At 37.2% G+C, this 23,972-nt stretch overlaps 1 protein-coding gene across 1 annotated transcript in view; it reads left to right on the top strand.

Moving 5' to 3' along the window:
• Positions 1–671: 671 nt before the first annotated feature.
• LOC132407121 (palmitoyltransferase ZDHHC1-like) overlaps positions 672–23,972 on the top strand; it is a gene marked incomplete at its 5' end in the record, with an annotated part of 37,310 nt that continues 14,009 nt past the window's right edge. The window contains 6 exons of the mRNA XM_059993416.1: positions 672–847; positions 2,067–2,168; positions 9,865–9,963; positions 14,813–15,003; positions 17,951–18,066; positions 21,483–21,553. Of these exons, the coding sequence (XP_059849399.1) occupies positions 672–847; positions 2,067–2,168; positions 9,865–9,963; positions 14,813–15,003; positions 17,951–18,066; positions 21,483–21,553 (755 nt within the window). The remainder of the gene's footprint in view (positions 848–2,066; positions 2,169–9,864; positions 9,964–14,812; positions 15,004–17,950; positions 18,067–21,482; positions 21,554–23,972) is intronic.

Raw genomic sequence — 23,972 nt, 5'->3', positions numbered from 1 at the left:
ATAAGGCATCTATAGAAAAGAATAAAGAGTTATGCTTTGGGCCGAGGACCTTAATTAGGTCCGAGATGTTGACTCTTTAGTAGAACAGGGTTTGATACAAGCAGCCTAATGATTTTACCACCTTAGAAGAACTTACAGTTTTTTTCAATATTCATGTATATATTTTAAAGCTATTCCCTTTTACAATCCTAAGAAATTTTAGCATGGATCAAATTGATTAAAGTATTTTACTTGGGTGATGGTTTAACCAGCTTAACACCAATAATGCAAGACATTTAACTTGGATCAAAGCTGAAATAGCTGACTTGTGTGTATTCATGTGTGTATAACACTACTGTATTTAGTACTTTGCAGCTTTAAAATTATAGATAGGTCAGGTCAAGTCAAGTCAATTTTTATTGTCATTTTGACCATAAATGTTGGTACAGTGCATAGTAAAAATGAGACAACGTTTTTCAGGAACATGGTTCATATGACACAGTAAAAAAACTAGACTGAACTATGTAATAAAAAAAACACAGAGAAAGCTATACTAGACTACAGACTACAAGACAAGTTGTTATTTGGCTTGGTCATGTCTCATTTTATTTCAGTGTTTTAAAACTGATAAGCAAAGAGTTACAAAATTTCATCCATAATATTCAGAACACTTTAACCTTAACCCATTTTAATGGTTTGGTGGTGCTTTTATTTGGCACGTAGCGTTTCAGGTGTTTGCAGCTACCATCGACCCAGCTGAGGATAGTGTTCGGGCCAAGGGATATAAAAGATTACCCCCGGTGTACAAGGGCAAACCACTTAAATCTGGTCTCCATAAGCGTTACTGCCCGCTTTGTGAAGTTAAGGTGTAAGTATCAGACTGTTGCTTAGAACTGAAAAATATACAAAGTATAGGATCGGCAAGGTTCATTTGATCAATGGTCATGTGGCAGTTGGGTAACACTTAATAGCACTAGCTGTGAGATGAGGTTCAATTCCCAACGCTGTCTATAAGGTGTTTGTATGCTCGCTCTGTGATTGAATGGCTTCCCTCCAGGTACATATTCCAAAATGTTTGGGCCAGGGTTATTGAATTGTGAGTTTGTTATGTTTGTGCTGGAAGCATGGTGGTACTTGTGGGCTGCCTCCAGCACATGTGATGGAGTTGTTCTGACTGTGTTGGCCGCTGAGACAGAACAGTGTGTTTTACTGTAAGTTTTGATGTTTCAATGTACATGGGACAAAGCTGGATCAGATCAGGTTTGAAGAACTTTATACCTAACCTCTGACCTTGTGTCTTTGTAGACCTATGATGTCGTAAGCTATTAGAATAATACAAAATCATGTATATTACTCAATGCAGAATTAAGATTGTCTAAACTGATATCTTTATGTCTTATCATTGTCTATGTCTATATAATATTAACAGTTTTGAACCCCAACCAGTAGTTACTTGATACCTTTATAGTAACTGCAAATAATTGCCTTAAAATTGTAAAATTGATTGAAAATACTTGCAACAAAGAAATTATTTCTTTAAGTCCTTGACGACCAGGCTGTTTTCCTGTGACAATGCTCCGCAGTTTCTTTTGATATTGAAGAAAAAGATGCAAATACTAATTAAGGTTTTAGAAAGTATGATATTCGGAATATTCAGAGTAAAACACTGTAATGTATTATCTATCGAATATAATACATTGGAGCACAATTAGTTCATTTGGCCCATTAAGTCTGCTCTTCCATCCATCATGGCTGATTTAATATCCCACTCAACTCCATTGATCAATCTCATGAACCTCCTTTGGAATATTCTGATCTGTGCTCTCCTTCAGAGTTTGACTGTTTATCTGTTACAACTTACCACCATGGAGTTTCACTACAGATGCTGCTTTAGAATGCTGTACAATGTGTAAGCTATTTGCACTGCAGTGTTAGTGTAATTTATTTGTATTTTGACCAAATTAGAAGCACACTAGGACCCTACAGTTATTCCTCTGTGGGAAAAGTATAGAAGTTCCTATTTTTTCATATTTATTATAATTTTGGGATGATAGATCATTATCTTTTCTTGTATTTCTGATTCCCAGGTGTCGAAATTCCCATCACTGCAAGAGATGCAAGAAGTGTGTAGGTCATTTTGATCATCACTGTAAGTGGCTCAACAATTGTGTAGGAGGCAGAAATTACCGGTAAGACAGGTTTTTGTATGCTTGTCAATAAGAAAAATACACATAGCTATTTCGTAATATTTTTGAGTGGAACAGAAATTAAATTAAACTCTTATGACCATGTATGTAAGAGGCTGTGGTCCGGTCTGGTTTTAACATCATTAAGTTGAAACTTGGCCCAATCAGAACCAGTTCAAACACAAATCAAGCTAAAGTGCTTAAATTTTCGACCAGACCCTGACAATCACTGTGAATGTAAGTTTTGTATGTGCTACTGATTGGAGGTATGATATAATGGTCCTGATATATTAAGTGGTGTTGTATCGAAGGTTTTGCCTAATTCGGAATGCTAACTTACGTAGAGCTTTATTTCAGTATATCTGTTAATGTTTTCATTCAGTAAAGTGCAGATGATTTAAACGAGTGTTACTGGACTCACTACTGTCCATTTCACACACGTTTGGGAGTGCTGGGTACCAAATATATCTCCAAAGTATGTTCAAAGATTGTGTAACTGTACTTTGCATCTTGACATTTAAAAGCCGTGTTTGTTGTGAGGATGCACAGAAATATAATGTAGAAGGAAATATACAGAATGTACTATTCACTATGCACTGAATGCTTTGAATACTGTATTGGGAATCAGAGCTGGAAAACTTTTGAGATTAATTTTTCAGGTACCACTAGATGCGGATATTTAACCCTGTTTGATTGTGGAACAAGCATAACATTTCATTTTCAGTTCAATATTATTTTGCTTTCCCTGATTAAGCTCAACCCATCTCAACATTTGCTCCAGTTTCCAGATTTTTGTTATTGGTTTATTATAGTTATGTACTGAGATACAGAGGAAAGCTTCTCTTGCAGACTGTTCATACACTCAAATCCTTTGAAGTCGAGCAAGGTTATACAATATGATGATACAGAATAAAAAGTTACAGAGGTCACCAGGAGACGCTCATGGAGTGAGCACTGTTTTAGATTTGCTCCATAACCTTTACTTTTTTGCCCTATGATCACCCTTATTTAACTTATTTTTACCTACACCAGAAGATTCTTGCTACTTTTTTTGGACTTATCTTTAAGATAATTTTGTGAATTTTGAAGAAATGAGTACTGAAGTGGCTTTAAGATCTAAGGCCGAGACCCTGGGAAAGATTTTAACGGCAATGGAAAGAAAAAATAACTGATCCTAAGCGTACTGAATTGACTTATGATACGTTATCGGAGCTCTTGAATGAAAAATTTGAAGAACAACGACAGTCTTTCAAAGCAGATATAAAGGCTTTCCGGGATTCTCTGGATAAGATTGGTCATGAAGTTAAACAGCATCAAACTTTAATTGCAACTCTGCAAGAGGACGCTCGGAAGCGAGACTTGAAAATCGAGAATCTGGAGCAGAAATTATCTTCAGCGATTAAACAGTTGGAAATACTTAAAGCCAAGTGTGTCGATTTTGAAGATCAGTCTAGAAGACAGAACTTACGCATACTTGGTCTCCCGGAAGGTATCGAACAAGGTGACCCCTCAAAGTATTTCACTCAACTTTTAAAGGATGTGTTCCTTCTGTATTCTCAGATAGTCCTCTGTTACTTGATTGTGCCCATAGAATTATGCACCGATCACCAAGTTCTTCATTTAAAACACCTGTTGTTATTGTTCGATTTCATTATGTGCATGTTAAAGAGCACCTTATTCGTTTGGCTCGGCGTTTAGGGATGGTTAAATTCAGAGAATTCCAATTTCGGCTTGTGGAGAATTTCAGCCCAGAAGTGATAAAGGCACGGCTCGCTTTTAAACCTTTGATGTCCAAATGTTATGAGAAAAGTCTGAAACCAGCGCTTTTATACCCTGCAAAACTTAGAATCTCGCCTTCGAATGCACCACGAGTGTTTTTCTCTCCACATCTGATGTTCGAAACTTTCTGGTTGAGAACTACCCTACTGCTTCAGATTCTTATCTCTAATAAATATATGGTTTTGATCGTTACAAGATTGTTTTTGTTTCCAAAACCAGATTTTGTTTCTGACTTTTGTTGTAGGTTTATTTCACATTTTATATTCCAATTAAAGTTTTTTTTTGATTGACGTACAAATCTTTTTAATGTACTTACTTTAACCATTGTATTTTATTTTTGGTCATTATTATTAATCCTTTGAAGGTGAATTTTTTCAAATGTTTTGATATATATCTTTTTCATTTTTTGTGTAACTAAGATGGCAGTTTCTTTTCTAAAATTTTTCTTGCTTTTTTTCTTTTAATTTCGCCTTTTTTTGTCGTCTTCTTCCTATAATGCCTTTCTTGTCACATCCTAACTTTTATTTGTTCGGGTTTTAACCCGATTTATAATTTACCAGTGTTTATATTCTTTTTGTTTTTTTTTTAACTAGCAATTATATTAAGAAGTCTGTTTTAGTATAGTGTTAATTACTTTTTAGAATTTTAGGTGGATCTTTTTTTCTCATTTATATATCTGGAGTCACCTTCTGGAATCATGGGGGTAGATTTAGTCTCACACTTTTTTTCACTGGCCTACTTTAGGCTCAGGAGGGTCTCTTTTCCATGGGTGGTGGGCAGGGGGTTCCTTTCTAATTCTATTTCTCTTTTTATTAGTTTTTCTAGTTTTTTCATTTGGGCTGATTTCAAACTACTAAAATGTCCACTGTGTCATCATTTCTGGGTCCTCCCCTTATTTTTGTTCCTCTTCCAGGTGCATGAGTTCGTACTTTGATTAACTCTTTATATACCAAAGGGTTGATTTTGGAAATATGGCTCAGTCCATTAATTTTGTCTCTTGGGATACTAATGGCTTAAACCATTCGATTAAATGGAAAAAGATTTTTAAAGTATTCCAAAGACTGAATGCGCATATTATTTTTGTACAAGAAACTCGTGAGGAAAGAGGACAGTCAACATTTTTTTAGGTTTTGGAGGGGTCAACAGTACCATTCAAATTCGAATGCTAAAGTAAAAGGAGTTTGAATTTTTATTGACTTCGCTATAACTTTTATTCTACACGATATTATTTCGGATCCTAGTGGTAGATTTTTTTTTATTACTGGGTTAGTTTTTAATAAGAAGGTTGCTATGGTTAATGTTTATGCTCCAAATGTGGATTATCCTGATTTCCTTAAGTCTTTATTTACTTCTCTACCTAATCTAAATTAATACTGGGTGGTGACTTCAACTGCTGTTTAAATCCTTTGCTGGATAGAGCTATATCCATTCAGACTTTACCAAATAAATCAGCCACTTACATCAATTCTTTTTTGACTGATAATGGAATTTTCGATATTTTGAGATTTCTGCATCCTAAGGACAAAGAGTTTTCATTTTTCTCAAATGTTTTTGATTCTCGAGAATTGACTATTTTTTCATTGACTTTCGTTTTATTCCATCTGTATCTGGTTGTAATTATGACATTATAGCCATCTCTAATCATGCTCCAATGAAACTTTCTATTAAATTAATGGATACAGCTTCTAGTATTAAGCAATGGCCATTTGATTCTACCTTACTGCAAGATACGGATTTCATTAAATTTATGAAGGAATAGATTGATTTCTTCTTTTCAACTAATTCCACGGATGAACTTTCCTGCGGAATACTTTGGGACACTTTTAAAGCAATATGCGTGGACAGATTATCTCCTATTCTGTTGGTTTGAGAAAACGTATTAAGAAGGAAACTCATTTATTGGTTGATAAGATTAAAGGTATTGACAAGAAATATTCGATTGCTCCTAGTGATCTTTACAAACAAAGGGTTGAGCTTCAAATGGAACACAGTTTATTACTTACATCTTCAATTGAAAATTAGTTAATGAAAACCAGAACTGATTTTTATATACATAGTGATAAATCGGGTAAACTGTTAGCTAACCAATTGAAAAATGATTCGGTTAAATGTCAAATTATTAAGATTCATCAACAGAATGGTGAACTGACAGTTAACCATGATGAGATAAACAAATCTTTTCAAGATTTTTATACTTCCCTGTATCATTCTGAATTTCATCATGATCATAATACCCTTTATGATTTTCTTGGGAAATAGAATTTTCCAAAATTATCATCAGAAGAACTGTTAATATTAGAAATCCTAATATGGATACAAAGATTAAAGGTGTTATTTCCTCTATGAATTCTGGGAAAGCACCAGGTCCAGATGGGTGTACAGTGAATATTTTAAGTGTTTTTCCTCTACTCTTTCTCCTTGGTTATGCAAGGTCTTTGAAGAAGCAATTAGACTAGGTAAATTGCCACAGTCTTTTTATAGAGCTTCCATTTCTTTAATATTGAAAAAAGATAAAGACCCTACTGACTGTGCACCCTATCGACCAATATCCTTATTGAATGTAGATTCCAAGATCTTTTCCAAGTTACTGGTGACCAGGCTGGAGAAGGTATTACCTCAAATTATCTCGGCGGTTCAAACTGGTTTTATTAAAAATCGCTATTTTCAATATTAGGAGATTATTGAATATTGTTTATACTCCTTAACGCAGCACCTCAAAATGTGTAATTTCATTAGCTGCGGAGAAAGCATTTGATAGAGTTGAATGGCCATATTTACTTACTGTGCTTGAGCAGTTTAATTTTAGTCCAACATTTATATTCTGGATTATATTGATACTCCATACTCCATTGATATTCATACTCCAGTATCCTCAGTTTTTACTAACAACCAAAGATCTCCCTTTTTTTGTTTATTTTGGAGTACCAGGCAAGGCTGTCCTCTTAGTCCATTATTATTTGATATTGCTTTAAAACCTTTGGCAATTGCTATTAGAGAATCACCTAACATTTTTGGCATTACTCGTGGGATGGATATACATAAGTTATCATTATACGCAGATGACTTGTTATTATATATTTCTGATCCTGAGAAATCCATTCCTGCAGTTATATCATTGTTGGCTCAGTTTAGTGGTTTTTCCGGGTATAAATTGAATCTTAATAAGAGTGAATTGTTCCCCTTAAATAGACAGTTTCCAATTTATGGAAATTTACTTTTTAAATTAGTTAATGACTTTTTTATATACTTAGGGATTAAAATTACAAAAAAATCATAAGGAGTTATTCAAGGTTAATTTTTTACCCTTAATTGATCAGATTAAATGTTTGTTCACTAAATGGTCACCATTGTCTTTATCTCTGATAGGTCGAATTAATGCTATTAAGATGATTATTTTACCCAAGCTCTTATATATATATATTTCAAGTGGTACCAATTTTTATTCAGAAATCCTTTTTTGACAATGTTGATTCAAAAATGTCCTCAGATATATATGGCAGAACAAAAATCCTAGATTAGGTAAAAGATATTTACAGAAGGCATGGAAGGAAGTTGGATTGGCATTGCCTAATTTTAGATTTTATTATTGGACAATTAATATTAGATATTTGAAATGTTTGTTAAGGGATTGGGATTTATCTCCTAGCCCTCATTGGGTAAATCTGGAAACTAAATCTGTGCAAGGATTTTCATTGGCTTCTATTTTAGGGACTTCTCTTCCCTTTGCTCTTTCTAAAATTGCATAAACAAATTGACTATCCAATAGTCAAACACACTTTATGTATATGGTTTCAATTTCAGAAATTTTTTGGGTTGAATCAACTTGTTTTAACTATTCCTATTGTATCCAATTTCTTTTTTCACCCTTCTATTATGAATAAGCTTTATTCAGCTTGGGAGACTAAAAGAATACTACAATTTTCTGATTTATTTTTGGATAATTGTTTTACGTCTTTTGAACAATTATCTAATAAATATAATTTGCCCAGATCTAATTTTTTTTGGAAATTTACAGATTAAGAATTTCTTAAACACTGTACTTCCTACCTTTCCAAATCTTGATTATTCGGGTATTTTGGAGAAATTGTTAGAACTAAATCCTTTTCAGAAAGGTGTAGTATCAAATGTTTACAATATAATTATGAAAATACATTCAGAGGCCTTTTACACGATTAAAAATGATTGGGAAAGATAACTTAACTTTACAATCCCTATTGAGAATTGGGATAAAATTCTTCAATTAGTTAATTTATCCTCCATATGTGCTAAACATACATTGATACAGTTTAAAGTTGTGCACAAGGCTCATATATCCAAGGATAAATTGGCTGGTTTTTATTCCCATATAAATCCTATATGTGACAGATGTCATTCTGAGATAGCTTCTTTAACTCATATGTTTTGGTCATATCCGCTTTTGAAAAAAATGTTGGAAAGACATTTTCGATATTATTTCCACGGTATTGAACGTTGATTTACAACCTCATCCTGTTACTGCAATCTTTGGTTTACCAATGATGGAGTCAATCCATTTATCTTCTTCTAGTTGTCGGATGATTGCATTTCTTACATTAATGGCTAGAAGATCTATTTTGTTGAATTGGAAAGAAATTAATCCCCCTACCGTATTTCATTGGTTTTCTCAAACTATGTTATGTCTAAATTTGGAGAAAATTAGAAGTGTCATATATGACCCTTCTATTAAATTTTAAAAGATTTGGAGGACAGTTATTCATTATTTTCACATGATGTAATTTGACCATCTTCCAATATTATATGTGTTGAGAGGATCGGAGTTGGGGTCACTGATGATTTTGTATTTTTTTATAAATACTATAAGCAGGCTTTTTTTTTCTTTAATAGTTAGTGGTTAGTTTATTAGATTAGTTTTTCATAGTGCATTAATATTATTTATTTATTTATTTTTCTCTTTCCTGTGTTTTTTTTAACATGGTTTACCTAGTTTTTTTTTTGTTTTGTTTATATGACATCTGTATCATTCATGATTTGGGAAGACTTAACTATATTGTATTTATTGCTTGTGTATCCTTTTATGTTCATTTTAATGTAAGTTTGTAACCCCATTATTTATGTACTAATCTTATCATGTTGATATTAATAAAAAGTTTGAAAAAGAGAGGGGAAAGTTACAGAGAAAGTGCAGTGCTCATAAGCTGTATCGTGCAGCATCATAATGATTCCCGTGAGGTGCTGACCTGTGGACACAACTCTCTGCAGTTTCTGCAATCAAAGCCAAGCCGTGATGCATTCAGATGATCCGGCGGCTCTCCTGTACAGTGACAGAGCATTCAGGAGAATATTCACAGGCAATAACCAGCTACTGGAAGGTTATCAGATTGCCTGCCATGCTGATTGTGTCAGGTGGACCTCACCACTGTAGATTCTTGCCAATGACCAAAAGCAAAGGAGGGTGATCCCACTTCCTCCCAAATCCCAAAGGTGGGTTAATGAGCTGCTGTAAATTGCCCCTAACGTACAGGTAAGGGAAGTAATCCAGGGAGTTGGTGAGAATATGAGGAGAATAAAAAGTGAGAGTACTGCAGAACTGGTGTAAATGGAGAGCTGGTGTAATATATGTTGCATCAAGGTATAACACACGCAAAATGTTGGAGGAACTTATCAGGTCAGACAGCATCATGGTGAAAAATAAACAGTAAATGTTTTAGGCTGAGACCCTTCATCAGTACTCAGTTGACTGTTTATTCATAGGTGTTGAAGAAAAAGTTTGTTTTTTTAATCATTGCTAAAATTGCTCAACCATCCCTTCTGCACCATATCTTTTCAATAGGCTTTGATGGCAGAAAATCAGAATTGTAACAGTTCAGGTCACTGAAGTCTTTACAGTGTACAAGCTTTAATATTCATTAACTTGATGTTTTTAATTTGCTTTCTCATGTAGGTACTTCCTGAGCTGTGTTATCTCTGCTGTCCTTGGTTGTCTGATAATTATCACCATTTCAGGCTTTGTCTTTGTTGGATACTTTTTAAATCCAAAACTGCTTTGAAGCAACCCAAAATTTGGATGTAAGTTTATTTGCTAAATTTTAATTTCAGTGATGTTATGTCTCAAATGCTTTGTACAACACAAGTTATTTTGCTACCTGTTTTAATTGACTGCGTTTGAATGAAGTGAAAATTCTTTCAGGAGTCGCTTGTATTTTGATTTTTTTTTGTTTGCTCACACAATTATGTTTATGAATAGAGATGTCTGATGTTTTTGCCTCCTTTTGGGAGGAGCCCAAGACCATGTATAAAGACTGTGCAGTTCCATTGGCTTACTTTAGCTAATTTTCCAGAGATGACTTCAGTTTCCCTATCAAGGGGTAGTGGTAGATGCAGGTACAATACGGGCATTTGAACAACATTTAGAAAGGCACATGGACAATTGAAGGAGGGAAGGGTTAGATTGTGGTTAAATAGTTGACTGAAGAGCCTTTATTATGCTGTAGTTTCTCTGAGTCCCATGTTACAAGTGGGGATGTGTACTTACAAAATACTTTCTCTTGCATTGAGCCATTTTATCAGTGAGGACAAAGTGACACACTGCCATTGTTTATTAGTTGAGGCTAACATTAGACTCTGGGGTTGGACAAGACTACTGCAGAAGAAACATCACAAATTGTCAGGTTTCACTTCTGATCACTGTACTGTCGATCCATAAGATTTGGACACGAGTCACTGCTTTGAGTGGGTTAACAGCCACAGGCCAGTCTCTCCTTTGCCACACTCTCTCCAATCCAAGGATGCGAAGATGACAAGAGGTGTTTCATGGTGCCGTGTTCTTCTGTGAGGCACATTTTCCCTGGTGCGTAAGGCTGAGGGATTAGGAAAGCGTTCAGCAAATGGGGCTATCAGGGAAATGGATGAAATTCAAGGATTGGGGATCGTGGAAGAAATAGAAGCTGTTTGGGGGGGGGGGATAATGGGTGCAAACATTGTGTCTTAGTGGAAGTGCAGTAAAGGCTGACTGGAGGAACCCGGCAATAATTTTAAACGCAATTGACATTATACCAAATCTTATTCCCTCGCCCTTTTGTGTGAATAAAAAACTGACACTATTCTTTTGTTTCTTCTAAACATTTATTTTTTTCCTGACATAACTTCTGTATGAGCAAAACTTATTCTGTATCTCAATTTCTGGATACTGATTTGTGAAATCTGTAAGTGAATTTCTGAAACCAAAGTGGCTTGTAACCCAAATGCAAGGTCACCTGTACATATCAAACGAAAAGAGGTTCAAGCTGTGGGATCTTTATAAATTCCTCAAGACGGCAGCATCCATCATAAGTTGTGCCATCACCCAGGACATGCCCTCTTCTCATTTTTACCATCAAGGAGGTGGGACAGGATCCTGAAGATACACACTCAATGTTTCAGCTTTTTTCCCTTTGTTATAATATTTCTGAATGAATAATGAATTCAAGAGCCCTTCCTCACTTTTTACACTACTTACGTAATTTAATGATATAGGTAGAGAGACAGAGAGATATACTTACTACAGTACAGTGCAAAAGTCTAAGGCACATGTGTATAGCTGGGGTGTCTGTACTGTAAGCTTATATATTGCACTGTACTGCTGCCACAAAAATTATAAATTTCGTGACATACGTAAGTGATGATAACCCTGATTCTGACGTGAGTCCCTACTGTGGACTGAGAGTGGGAAGGGGACAGGAAGAGGGGAATCATGTTTAGGAAAAGGGGACGGGAGAGAGGAGAGAGCAGGAAGCATGAGGGAGATGTTCTGTAATGATCAAAAACCAATTGTTTGGGATTGTGACCTTGCCTGTTGTCTCAGGGCTGGGTATGTCTGCAGCCATGTCACCCCTGCCCCAGCACTCCTGCACTGCCACCTGTACCACACCCCGCCTGCAGTGCTCCCCCCTCACCATTTCCCGCATCCTTTGCTCCTGCAGATTTAGAAGTTTGCTCAGCACTCCACGTTGACAGGTACAGCCGTGTCCAAGAATGTTGGGCACCCTATTTATATTGTTATAAATACAAAGCCTTTTACGCAGTAATGTATATATACCTCATAAATTATAATTGCATCATGATGTATTGCAATGTACTCCAGTGATATTAAACCTGATTCTGATTCTTATGGAAATATTTCTTGGAGAGGAGCAGTGAGTTCTGTGATTGGTCACTTTAAATTTAGACCGTTATGTTTACAAAGGGAATGAGTGCATTCCAGCCCCATATAGGTACTACTTGTTAGTTCGGTTTGGGTAATGGAAACTCTCCCTTGCAGAATTCATAAGTGTCACCCTGAAATCCGATGCGGACTAAGAACTTGCTGTTAAGAAATTCCTGTATGGTGGGGATGGCAAACAGATACGCAATTATATTCATCTCTCAGTCCTTTATGCATAGTTAATAGGCCTGTCAGTTTGACGTCAGTGGTGGGTAATTAATGGAAAGTATTCTTAGAAATGGTATATATAATTATCTGGATAGACAGGGTCTGATTAGGAATAGTCAACATGGATTTGTGTGTGGAAGGTGATGTTTGACAAATATTGAATTTTTTGAAGAGGCTATGAGGAAAGTTGACGAGGATAAAGCAGTGGATGTTGTCTATATGGACTTCAGTAAGGCCTTTGACAAGGTTCCACATGGAAGGTTAGTTAGGAAGGTTCAATCGTTAGGTATTAATATTGAAGAAGTAAAATGGATTCAACAGTGGCTAGATGGGAGATGCCAGAGAGTAATGGTTGATAACTGTTTGTCAGGTTGAAGGCTGGTGACTAGTGGTGTACCTCAGAGATCTGTATTGGGTCCAATGTTGTTGTCATATACATTAATATCAGGATGATGGGGTGGTAAATTGGATTAATAAGTATGCACAGATGATACTAAGGTGGGTGGCTTTGTGGATAATGAAGTAGGTTTTCAAAGTTTGCAGAGAGACTTAGGCCAGTTAGAAGACTGGGCTGAACAATGGCAGATGGAGTTTAATGCTGATAAGTGTGAGGTGCTACATTTTGCTGGGAATAATCCAAATAGGACATACATGGTAAATAGTAGGGCATTGAAGAATGCAGTAGGACAGAGTGATCTAGGAATAATGGTGCATAGTTCCCTGAAGGTGGAATCCCATATGGATAGGGTGGTGAAGAAATCTTTTGGTATGCCAGCCTTTATAAATCAGAGCATTGAGTGTAGGAGTTGGGATGTAATGTTAAAATTGTACAAGGCATTGGTGAGGCCAAATATGGAGTATTGTGCACAGTTCTGGTTACTGAATTATAGGAAAGATGTCAACAAATTAGAGAGAGTACAGAGGAGATTTACTAGAATGTTACCTGGTTTTCAACACCTAAGTTAAAGAGAAAGGTTGAACAAGTTAGGTCTTTATTCTTTGGAGCGTAGAAGGTTGAGGGGGGACGTGATAGAGGTATTTAAAATAATGAGGGGGATAGATAGAGTTGATGTGGATAGGCTTTTTCCATTGAGAGTAGGGGAGATTCAAACAAGAGGACATAATTTGAGAGTTAGGGGGCAAAAGTTTAAGGGTAACACAAGGGGGAATTTCTTTACTCAGAGAGTGGTAGCTGTGTGGAATGAGCTTCCACTAGAAGTGGTGGAGGCAGGTTCGATATTGTCATTTAAAGTAAAATTGGATAGTTATATGGACAGGAAAGGAATGGAGGGTTATGGGCTGAGTGCGGGCCAGTGGGACTAGGTGAGAGTAAGCGTCAGCACAGACTAGAAGGTCCAAGATGGCCTGATTCCATGCTGTAATGGTTATATGGTTATAATGTGGCTTTGTATTATGTAGCATAGACATATGGATTGTTTTCTAGGAGCAGAACCCTATCTCCACCACGTCCCAACCAAATAACATAAGTTTGCCTGTATTCACCAGCTACAGATTTGGGAAAAAACAGTTTGATCGTCGATTCTAATCCATATTTATAATTTTCCAACTTTTTCCCACAATAAATGAGGTTTTGAACAGGCTCTCTTCTTGATAAAATTCAATTTGCTTGTATTTGCTAGATGCAACAGTTCTACTTTGCCATAGGATTAAACATTCAAAAATCAGTTCAAGGTTTTTTAAACACTTAGTTCAAATGACTTGATAATTTGAATAATTACTGTAAAGAAATATTTAAAATCCTGAATTGAAATTCTTAATTATGTTAATATTTTGTGTAAATGTGTTTTGAAATATTAATGGTAATCAATACACTCGGATCTTGATTTATGTGTGTCTTGAAGATCCATATTACCTAAGGCAGTAGGAGTTTCTGGCTTTCATGCAATTATGTGAAAAAACACTACATTATTAATTCTTTAGTATTTTTAAACTCAGTTATTTCTCATAGTTAATAATTCTTTGACTCTAAACAGAAAATTGAAATATTTCATATTAGTGTATACAGTCTACCCTCCCCACAGTGACAAATATTATTGGGTTTTGGTGTATACAGTGTACACCCCCCCCCCACAGTGACTAAAAAGCTTATATGAAGTTAGTGTATTTACTTTCTTTGAACATTTTTAAGTCCCACTGATTTTATTATCTGATGGAATTATTTTATCACCTTATATACTTTATAAAAATTGGAAAGTCATTTATCTTTCAAAAAGCTTGAAATCTTTAGTTATGTTTGTAGAAGTGTGGATAAAAGGACGTGCATTGTAGATTAAGTTTGATAATTTTATACACCAAGCGCAATTCACAAAAGAAGCAATAAGGGCTTTTATCCAGTTTAATTTGTTTTATGGAATCAGGCAGTCTGATAATCAATAGAGGTTCTGCGGCTCTGAATCTTCAGAATTATACCTTAAGCCTTTTTTAAGAAAAAGGTAGACTGGGAAAGAACTGGTGGAACTTAAATCAAATTTAAACTTGTACTCTTTATTCCAACAGTTGTAAATGACACAGATACCTGGCTTGTATTTCTCCCATATTTTTTCATTCATACAAATGCAACTACTATTCTTGTTCTCACTGTGGTGACTGTTGGACTAAGTGTGACTGCACTGATAGTTTTGTGCGATCTTCTGTTCTTCCACTTCTACATCAGTAAGTAATATACAGAATGTCTTCTCCCGTTTTAATGTCAGTAAGACTCACCACTAGTATACTGTTTTTTTTAAAAAGAAATTCAGACCTCTTTAAGTTACATCTTAAAGATTGTGTTACGAGCAAATGATTGTTTAAAAGTTGAACTTGATCCATTCTGTACGATGGAAGATATCTACTTTGACAGATCATAGAAAATATGACTGACGATAAAATAGACTTAGCATATGGTTTTAACGACAGTCGAGCAGACTAATCCTACTTTCCCAATAGAGAACTCCATTTTTTAAATAGAAAGTTGGTTTTCCTGGACTGTTCCTTGTAATTATCAGCAGCAGGGTACTGTTCCATAGTTTTAGTTTTACCACTTCTGTTCTGCCTCAAGGGTGCAGACCTCCAACCTTGCATTCCTTTTCATGAAATAATTGAAAGGATGATGGGTACTTTGTTAATCTCACCCAGAGGGCAGCATAAATGTAATATTTAACTGGATTACTGATTTAGATGAATGGCAGGGTGGAGAATTGTCCCTACCAAAGAAGGTGGGTGTAGCACCTGCTTAGAGCACCCCCCCCTCCTCCACTCCAAGATCAGGGTGACATGAATCCATGGGAGCAGGTGATGGAAGATCATATGAGCAGCTGGTGCATATCGTAAGTCCTGGTTATGTGACTACTGACACCAGGCAACCTCTGAAGAATATTGATAATGGTTGGGGTCATCTGTCTTGTAAAGAAACTGCCCAGAAGGGTGCAATGGCAAAGCATGTCTGTAGAAAAATCTACCAAGAACAATTGTGGTCATAGAAAGATTATGATCCCACAGGTCATATGACACAGCACAGAATAAGTGAATGAACGAACAAAACTAATCTTGAAGTTTGATGCCTGATCAAAGACAGTTAATAATTCCTGATTCTGACAGGACAGGTTCAAATTTTGGAACAGATTCAAAGAATGTAGAAATGAAGGCAAATAGAAATGGCCTTTGCTCTTCTCATACACACTCAATTGACCATCAGATCATTTATGTTTCACAGTTCTGTAGCTCTTGGTTGTATTCAGATTGCAAAGCCAGTTCATTCAAATAAAGAAATTGATGTATTATAGAGATCAAAATATATTAATTGAAGACAATAAAACAGAGAAGCAGAATTAGGCCATTCAGCTAATGAGTCTGCTTGCCTTTGTATCATCACTGATTTATTTTCCATCTCAACCCAATTTTCCTGCTTTCTCCCCATAACCTTTGATGCCCCGACTAATTGAGAAGCATCAAACTACACTTCAAATATGTCCATCGACTTGGCCTCCATAGCCATCTGGTGAGGCTACCCAAAAGGAATATGAGTTGTTGCTTCTCCAGTCTGAGAGTGGCCTCATGACAGTATGTGAGGCCATGGTCTGACATGTCAGAATGGGAATGGGAAATGAAATTGAAATGTGTGCCCAAGGGGAAATCCCATCTTTTTGCGGCAGATGGAGCAAAAGTGCTCATCGAGTGGCCACTCAGTCTACATCGACTCTCACCAGGAGCACCAGATACAGTAGATGACCCTGACAGATTTGCAGGTGAAATGTCGCCTCACTTGGAAGGACGGTTTGGGACTCTAAATGGAGGTGAGGGAGGAGGTGTAGGGGCAAGTGTAGAACTGGTCACGCTTGCAGGCATAAGTGCCAGGAAGAAGATGAGTGGGGAGGAGTAAGTGTCCCAGGGAGTCATGTAGAGAGAGATCCCTGTAGAGAATGTAGAGCTGGGAGAGGTAAAGATGTGCTTAGTGTTCGGATCATGTTGAAGAGGGCAGAAGTTATAAGGAGAATGATGTGATGGATATGGAAAAGCATATATTTTTTGTACCATCTTTTACAGCCTTGGGTTATAACTTGAAGACAATTGAATAATTCTAGAATGCACTAGCTGTGGTAATTATCAAAATAAAAGTTTTATTTCAGAAAGGTTGTTGGATCCAACCTGATGACATGGGCATTAATGTCTCTAACCTATGGATATTTCTCCTGCTCTCCCATCCCTCTTCCATTCCCCAATCTGGCTCCCCGTTGCCCCTTCTTTTCTCCTCGCTTGCCCATTACCTCCTTCTGGTGTCCTTTCTCCTATAGTCCACTGCCCTCTCCGATCAGAGTCCATTTGCCTTTAGCTCTTCCATCTGTCACCTCTGATCTCTTTGTCTATCATTAACCTTCCCCAACCCATTTACTCTCTCCCTCCCCTTGTTTCACCTATCATCCCCCACCACCGTATTCTGGCTTCTTCCCACCCCCCACATCTAATCCTGATGAAGGGTCTCAGCCTGAAACATCAACTGTCTATTCTACTCCAAGATGCTGCCTGACCTGCTGACTTCCTCCAGCATTTGTCTGCGTTGTTCTAGATTTTCAGCACCTGCACAATCTCTTCTGGGTTTCTGTTTCACTGATGGCTCTCATGTTTTGCCTGTGTTTCTTCTGTCCATTAAATTATGGCCAGAGTTGCCTTTTTGTTTATCAAGATATACCACATGCATGTGTGCCAATTCTCCATCCATAAGCATATTACAGGAAAATATCTTGCTAATGTTCCACCTAATTGCAGAAACAGTACATGCATTCAAAACCACTGATATATTGCATAGTCGCTAAAATGAACATTTTAGCATTTATCAGATAAACGTCTCACTGTTTTCTTGATAAAAGTCAGTTCTAATGGTGTTCAGCATTAAAAAATATATTTTGATTTTCTAAAGTATCAAAAGCCCTTAAAACATTACATATATTTTTCAATTTGTTATCTTAATAAATTTTACTTCTAAATTTGATTCTCATTTATGTGCAAAGCCCACAACTAACATGCAAAATGAATAATATTATTACTCATTTTGCAAGATGTTGTTAGAGATTCAGTGTAGAATTTGCAGGTGGCACATAACTTGGATATGTTCTTTTTCTGACAGTGTGGAAACAAATAAGCACTTATGAATATATACTTCTCCACCGTGAACAGCGAGTGTCAAAAGGCTCACCACAAAATGATCATGACATAGAAGCTTTACGATGGAAATCTAATCAGGTAGCAAGGTGTCAGTTTTCTATAAGTGATATGTGCATTTTATAACTTTTGATACTGTCCTATGCCTGTTCAGAAAACTTTGCTTTATGTTCTCAGATTAAGCTGATTAAGATATTGACAGTGGATTGTGAATCTTGAGGGAGTGGCAGAAACAGGAAGTATTTTGTATGTAGAGAAATGAATAGAAGTTAATATATTCTAACTAATAAAATGACATGGGCTGGAATTTAGGATATTAATAGTCTAGGCGGATTTGAGTAAAAGTAAAAAGTGGTAACGTGGACGTCTACTAAGCTTTGAGACATCATGCTAAGAAACATGAAAATATGTACAGTACAGCTGTGCTCCAGTATTGGACAATGAGGAAGTTTGACAAATGATTCCGCAGGATCTTAACCAGTCAGGAATATTGTCAGAGAGATGATGGGTGGACCTATGTGAGGTGCTACACTTTGGGAGTTTGCACGTAAGATGAAGGTATAAAGTTTTTAGGAGGATCCTTAACAGCCTTGACATACAGAGGCATTTTGGAGTATGTTCATAGCTCCCTGAAAGTGGCACCAATCATAAGAAGTTGATAACGCAGGCAAGACATATTTGCTTTGTCAGTAGTGGTGTTCAGTGCAAAATGGTGTAGTCATTTTGCAGCTGGTATGCTACAATTTGGAGATTTGTGTGCAGTTGTGCTTGCCTCATTTCAATAAAGATGTAGAGGCTTTGAACAGGGTACAGAAGAGTTGACCAGGATGTCATCTAGATTAAAGAGATCAGCTGTAAGGAGAGGATGAACAAGCTTGAACTGTTTTTTTTTGTACTGTCAGAGGCTGAAGGGAAGACCTAACTGAAGTATGCAGTCTGAATGGAATGACGTGTTGGTATGGCACTGAAGCAAAAGTGTTGCATTGTATCTTAGTACATGGGGCAATAATAAACCAATTTCCAATGTAAATTTGTGAAGCATAGATAATTTTGATAGTCAGAAGCATAAGGGAGGTCTACAGTTGCTGGAAATTCTGAACAACACTCAAATTTCTGGAGGAACTCGGTTCAGGTGGCAGCTATAGAAGGAATTAACAGTCAACATTTCAGGCCAAGACTCTTCAACAGTCTTTGTTTCAGAGTGGAAATGTTAAATGCTAAGGGGGATAGCTTTAAGGTGGGGTTGGGGGGAGGAGAGTTCAAAAGAGTTTACATGGCAAGTTTCTTGTACAATGGTGAGATCAGCACTGAGATTGTGGTTGAATAATAAATTTAAGTGATGTTGACTGAGGAACCATTAGAGTAATTCTCTTTTACTTCAGGGTATCTCTATCAGGTTTCAAAGGGAGTTGATAAGTTGCTGTGTAAGAGATGAGTGTTGATTTTGCCCGACGCTGCCCCCCTAGGCCTGAGTAGTAGTAGTAGTAGTTGATTTTGGGAAAATAGCCGGGTAAATTTGTTGCTTTTTAGATTTGCTTAGTATGTGTATTAGTGACCCACAGTATCAGTGCCAAGACTTTTTTTAATATGAGCATTGGTGCAAGTGAAGATGATATGTTTGTTAATGGCCATACAAGGACCATGTTAGGAAAAGATATCAGAGTATGTCCTAAATGATACAGTTTTAGGGGGATGAGATTGGCAAACATATTTAAAGGTGATTGTACAAAAAGATAAAATCTGAAACAGGTCTATTAGTCACATAAACGCTCTCCACTCTGCAGAGATACCTGCAGGTCCTGTCTCAGTCTCTGCCAAAGCTGCAGGCCTCTTTCTCCTTTGCCACCCATAGACCTGCCCAACATTTCATCCTCCACCATATCCATGCCTTCAACTCCAGTTCTTTGCCTTCTTCACTTCCAGGAAGGATCAGATCTCCGTACGCCAGACCGCAGATCCTGCCGACTCAGACTCAGATTCTGACAGCCCTGGACACCTCCATTCTGGGGATATAATCCTCACCAACTCCAGCTCCAATTAACCCGGGCAGCACCAGACCTCAGACTCCACCACCAACTCCAGTTCTAACGAACCCAGGTGGCACCAGACCTCAGACTCCACCATTCCCAACTCAGGTTCCAACAAAACTAGGCAGCACTGGACCTAGGTCCACCACTGCCAACTCCAGCTCCAACAAACCTGGGTGACACTAGACCTCAGATTCCACCACCAACTCCAGTTCCAATGTACCCAGGCAGCACCAAACTTCTGATTCCACCACTGCCGACTCCAGCTCCAACTAACCCAGGCAGTACCAAACCTCAAACTCCAGTGCCAACTCCAGTTCCAACGAACCCAGGCAGCACTGGACCTCGGACTCCACTGTTAACTTCAGTTCCAACAAACCTAGGACCTCGCATTCCACCTGGCTTGACCTTTTCCCTTTTCCTTCCCTACTTTTTCATTCTGGCATTTTCCCGCTTCATTTCTAGTCCTGAAGAAGGGCCTTGGCTCAAAATATCAACTGTTTGTTCATTTCTGTAGATGCTGCTTGATCTGTTGAGTTCCTACAGCATTTTGTGTGTGTTGCTTTGGATTTCCAGCATCTGCAGAATTTCTTGTATACACTATTTTCATTACTTGTATTCCTTGAAAACAATATAATCGGCAATCTGCTTGAGACGTCAGTTGAAAATAAAGTAGAAGCATCAATGGTTGAGAACTGGAGAATAAAATGTTTTAATATTAGAGATCAACCATGTAAAGGCAAGATAAAATGTTTCTCTTGTACAATCTGTAACTCAGTTTAAAAGTAAATTGGATAAGCTTCTAGGAGGAAGTGGCCAAAGGAAATTAAACAGAATAAAAGTAATTTTCTCTATCTGAGGAAGCACTATCATTGGCTGAAATTGTATGACGTACTTTTATTTTCAGATTTTGGCTATTGATAAAGCAGTTACTGGTTCTGAACTTGATATTGAATGTTCAAACATTGACAGTTACGTTCCAGTATAACAATTTGAATTGGACAAATTACTTTTATCCCATTTATGCCATTTCTAAAGATAATGACTTGGTGAAAATTCAGTTTCAAGGGCAAATATTCTTTAATCTGGACAAATTGCACCCAATGTCAGCTCTCCACACATGTGCATCTTCAAGCAGAGCTTCTTACGATTGACAGTTTAGCTTTGAGCTTAGCAGGCTTGGTTTATGACTTAACAAATTTGTACCAATCCTAGCATATATTTATCATTAAATATTAAACAAAACTGAAATTCTGCCATTTTTATCTTTAATTGTATAATCATTAACCTTTGGTTGTACTGATGAAACGTTTTGCTTCCATCCCGAGAGACCAGTAATGAAAAGCTTATTGGCAAAAATGTGTGTTTCTACCTGGGCCACTTTGAAAGAAGTATGTCTATCGTGAAGATTGTATTTTTTTTTTTTTGAAACAGAAGCTCAAGTGGTATGGTAACCCTTCTGTTTTCCAGAATACTAATAATGCGGCATCTCATCAAAAGGGTAATACTCACGTTCACTTTGAGAGCACCTCAACAGATGGGTCAGTAACAAATGAATAATTACTCGTTCTAACTTGTCTCAGCATCCAAAGCTAAATTGGTAATCATTTTAAAAGAAGTGTTAGAATAAGTCCATAATAATGTTAATTTACAACATTAAATCAAATCCATTCAAATTAATTTGTTGGCGGAGGAGAGGGAACTGTTCCTGAAATGTTGAGTGTGTGTCTAGGCTCCTGTACCACCTCCTGGATAGTAGCAATGAGAAGAGGGCATGTCCTGGGTGATGGGGATCCTTAATGATGGATGCCTCCTCTTTGAGGCATCACGTTTTGAAGATGTCCTCGATGCTGGGGAGGTGAGTGCCACATGATGGAGCTGGCTGGGTTTGCAGCATTCAATAGCTCTTTTCAGTCTAGTGTAGTGGCCCCTCCATATCAAACATAGACCACCAAGTTGAGTCTTCATGTACAATATTTATTTAAACCAGCATGCAACATCTTTATTTGCTCACATTATCTACCTATAACCCTGCAGTTAGATGTATTATTGAAATTGGGTGTATATTTTTTACAACAAAGTATTCTTTTAAATAGTCTTGTTGGAGTTCAAGTACATTTAAATCTGAGGAGATGTTTATAGTGAATGCCTGATTTGGTATACATTATAGTCCTTAGATCAATATTGGTACTGGGCCAGGAAGCAAATATTTTTTTTAAATTGGAGATGTTAGATGTTTTCTGCAATCAAAATCAGTTATGAAAAATATACTGGGAACCATGGTAGGGTGTAGGACAGGGGTCAGCAACCTTTACCACTGAAAGAGCCACTTGGACCCGTTTCCCACAGAAAAGAAAACACTGGGAGCCGCAAAACCCGCTTGACATTTAAAATGAAATAACACTGCATACAACATTTTGTTTTGCCTTTATGCTATGTATAAACAAACTATAATGTGTTGCATTTATGAAATTGATGAACTCCTGCAGAGAAAATGAAATTACATTTCTGCATGCAACAAAAACATTTTGAACTACGAAAAAAAGACGTTGGGTTGAAGGTTACTTTTAAGTAAAATACTCAACGTCTATTTGAGTCCTTCTTGTATTTATGAAAAACGCCAAACTTAAATTTGCCGCCAGCAGCAAACCAAAAATAACGTCAGCCAGTTGTCAACCTGAAAAATAAAAGGACTATTTCACTGAACAATGAAAACATATGAATATACGTAAAATAATAGGCAATTAAAATATTTATCATACTTGTTCAGGTTGACTCACACCTGACAATGCAGTCGTATTTAGTAGGGATGGATCGATGCTTAGGGGAGTGACCGGGAAGGATAATGTGTTTTTTTCCTCTCTGAACTCACAGAAGCGTTTCCCAAACGATGTTTGCATTGCGATGATTGCAGAATGTAAATACTCCGAATTTATCATGTCGTGACCTTGTTTGAACTCTCTCAAATTGGGGAAGTGAGACAATGTGCCTTTCTGTAAATCTCTGGCAAGCAACGTCAACTTGCGCTCGAATGCCAAAACATCCTCCAACATGTGCAGGGCTGTACGTCCTTACCCCGTTGAAGAGCTGTGTTCAGCGTGTTCAGGTGCGCTGTCATGTCTACCATGAAGTGTAGCTTTTCCAGCCACTCTGGCTGTTAAAGCTCAGGAAAGTTGAGCCCTTTGCTGCCCAGGAAAGTTTTCACTTCTTCCAGACACGCGACAAAGCGTTTCAGCACCTCCCCTTTGGACAGCCACTGGACTTTGTTGTGCAGCAGGTGCCCCATCAGTAGCTACTGACACCAGATGGGTGGTCTTTATTCCTTTGGCTCTTAAACAATTCAAGACAGCCTCACAGATGTCCTCCCCCCGTGTTTGGTCTTTTAGAGGTATCAACTCAATCAGTTCTTCCTGTGGCCCGGCAGAGTTTACATACCGGCAGAACAACGCTATTTGTTCAATATCACCTTTGTCTTTAGACTCGTCACAGGCAATCGAGTAGGCCACAGCTGAATTGATGTCTTTAATTTGCTGTCTTGTGATGTCTTCTGCCATTTTTATGGTTCTGTCTTTGACAGTCTTTGCAGAGAGGGGCATATCCCTGATTTTCTGCACAATTTCACTCTTGTTTTTAAAGTCCGTGAATAGATGTTCTGAAATCTTAATGAAAGATTCTTTTATATATTCACCATCTGTAAACTGCTTCCCGTGCCTGACTATTTCCTGAGCGTCAATATAACTGGCGTATGTCGTTGATTTTCCAGACTTCATCCATTTCTGGAAATGATTTTTGCTCAGATCAACCTTCCGCATCAGTTCCGAAACGGCTTTTTTTCTCTCATCTCCATCCGGATATTTTTGAGCAAAGGCTGCGTGTTTATTCTGGAAATGCCTTGCGACATTTGACTTTTTGTTGTTTGCTAGTTTCTCATTGCATATTAAGCATACCGGTAAACCAGTC

Source organism: Hypanus sabinus, chromosome 17 (assembly GCF_030144855.1).
Source record: "Hypanus sabinus isolate sHypSab1 chromosome 17, sHypSab1.hap1, whole genome shotgun sequence".
Taxonomy (NCBI): Eukaryota; Metazoa; Chordata; class Chondrichthyes; order Myliobatiformes; family Dasyatidae; genus Hypanus; species Hypanus sabinus.
The sequence above is the reverse complement of the archived record's forward strand: the minus strand, read 5'-3'. Positions and strand labels throughout refer to the sequence as shown.